Genomic DNA, 1402 nt, shown 5'->3' on the forward strand with positions numbered 1-1402 from the left:
GCCTACACAACATGTGCCAGCTGCAAGGCTTACGTGGCCTTCAGCGGGTCAGGTGCCCGCCAGTGTCCATACCGCCCCAGCACGTCGCTGGAGGGTATGAAGGCACCCGTGCTCATCATGCTTGCTACTTGGTCCGCTGGATGCGCGTGATGGCGGCAAGCGGTCGGCGCCCTGATGGTAGGTGTCCTCAGCCTCCTGCGACTCTGGCAGCGGGTCTGAGGTTCAACATCTCTTTGAATGTGTAGCTTCGAAAGAGTTACTACGAGTGACCGGCGCCTTGTGGGCAGTCAAGCTCGTCAAAGTCGATTCGAGCCGTGATCTACCACGGTGAATAGGTGCACAAGTAGCTTGAAGATTCAAATACACCATGCGTGAACATGCGCTTGGTATTTTTCACCGCGGTGAAACATTTGATCACTGCACCCACGATCCACCCGCGCTGATCAGACAGCGGCAGCCAGCGCGAGCTCGATGTAATGGGACCCCGCAAGAAAGTGTCACGTCCACTCACGCCCCTGGTACTGAGCAATGACCAGCTGGGGGAGCTTAGCGAATGGGAGGAGCAGCTACTGGCCAAGCTGAGGCTCGTGAAGGATGTGCAGGTGCATGAGACCTTATGCATTTGTGCCAGATATGCGGCAAGGCTGTGCTGCGGACACCGGGCTTTGTCGCCGCCTTGTCACCCACTGCAGCTTGCTTGCGCTGCTGATGCTGTCGTGCCGCTGGTGCTGTCGCGCTTCTGCTGCCAGCTCACCCAAGTTTGCGCGCCACCTCGCTCGCCCGCCAAAAGGAGGGCAAGCGCCCCAACCCTCGCGCCATCCCACCGAGGAGACCGGGTGCCGTCAATCAGCAACAGCAGCAACAGCGGCCGCGGCCGCTGGCGCCAGCGCCGCTGCAGCAGCAGCCGGAGGGGGCCGTGAAGCTGCCATCCAAGCTGCGCTTGAAGCTCGCGCGCCAAGGGGGCACAGCGGCGGCACAGGGCACCGGATCCCTTCCAACCGCCACCGAATCGCCGCACACAGGCGAGGGGGGCGCGGCGCCAGGCCCAGCTCCGGCGCCGCCGCCTCCACCAGCGGCGCCCACCGGCGCCGCGACTGCGGCGGGCGAGGCGGTGCGCAAGCGGCTGGCAGAGCAGCTGCGACTGAGGCGGGAGCGGGAGGAGGCGGCGGAGGAGGAGCGGAAGCGGCGGGCGTCCGAGGGCGGGGCGGCGCGCGGCAGCGAGGATGGCGGTGGCGGCGGCGGCGGCAGCGGGATGGGGATGGCCGAGGGGTCCATGCCAGGCAGCGGTCCAGACTCTGGCGCGGAGGGGGAGCCGTCGTCCCCCGTGCCTAGGGCCCGCAAGGCGCTCTCTTCTGTGGCAGCGCGCCGCCAGCCGGCGGCTGGGACCGCCGACGCAGGCGGG

The 1402-nt window shown here is 66.8% G+C and overlaps 1 protein-coding gene across 1 annotated transcript in view; it reads right to left on the reverse strand.

Moving 5' to 3' along the window:
* The window catches only part of MNEG_9400 (hypothetical protein), a gene marked incomplete at both ends in the record, with an annotated part of 1753 nt that extends 1634 nt beyond the window's left edge, over positions 1-119 (reverse strand). Inside the window, one exon of the mRNA XM_014042125.1 lies at positions 34-119. Within this exon, the coding sequence (XP_013897579.1) occupies positions 34-119 (86 nt within the window). The remainder of the gene's footprint in view (positions 1-33) is intronic.
* Between the last annotated feature and the right edge of the window lie 1283 nt (positions 120-1402).

Source organism: Monoraphidium neglectum (assembly GCF_000611645.1).
Source record: "Monoraphidium neglectum strain SAG 48.87 unplaced genomic scaffold scaffold01922, whole genome shotgun sequence".
Lineage (NCBI taxonomy): Eukaryota > Viridiplantae > Chlorophyta > Chlorophyceae > Sphaeropleales > Selenastraceae > Monoraphidium > Monoraphidium neglectum.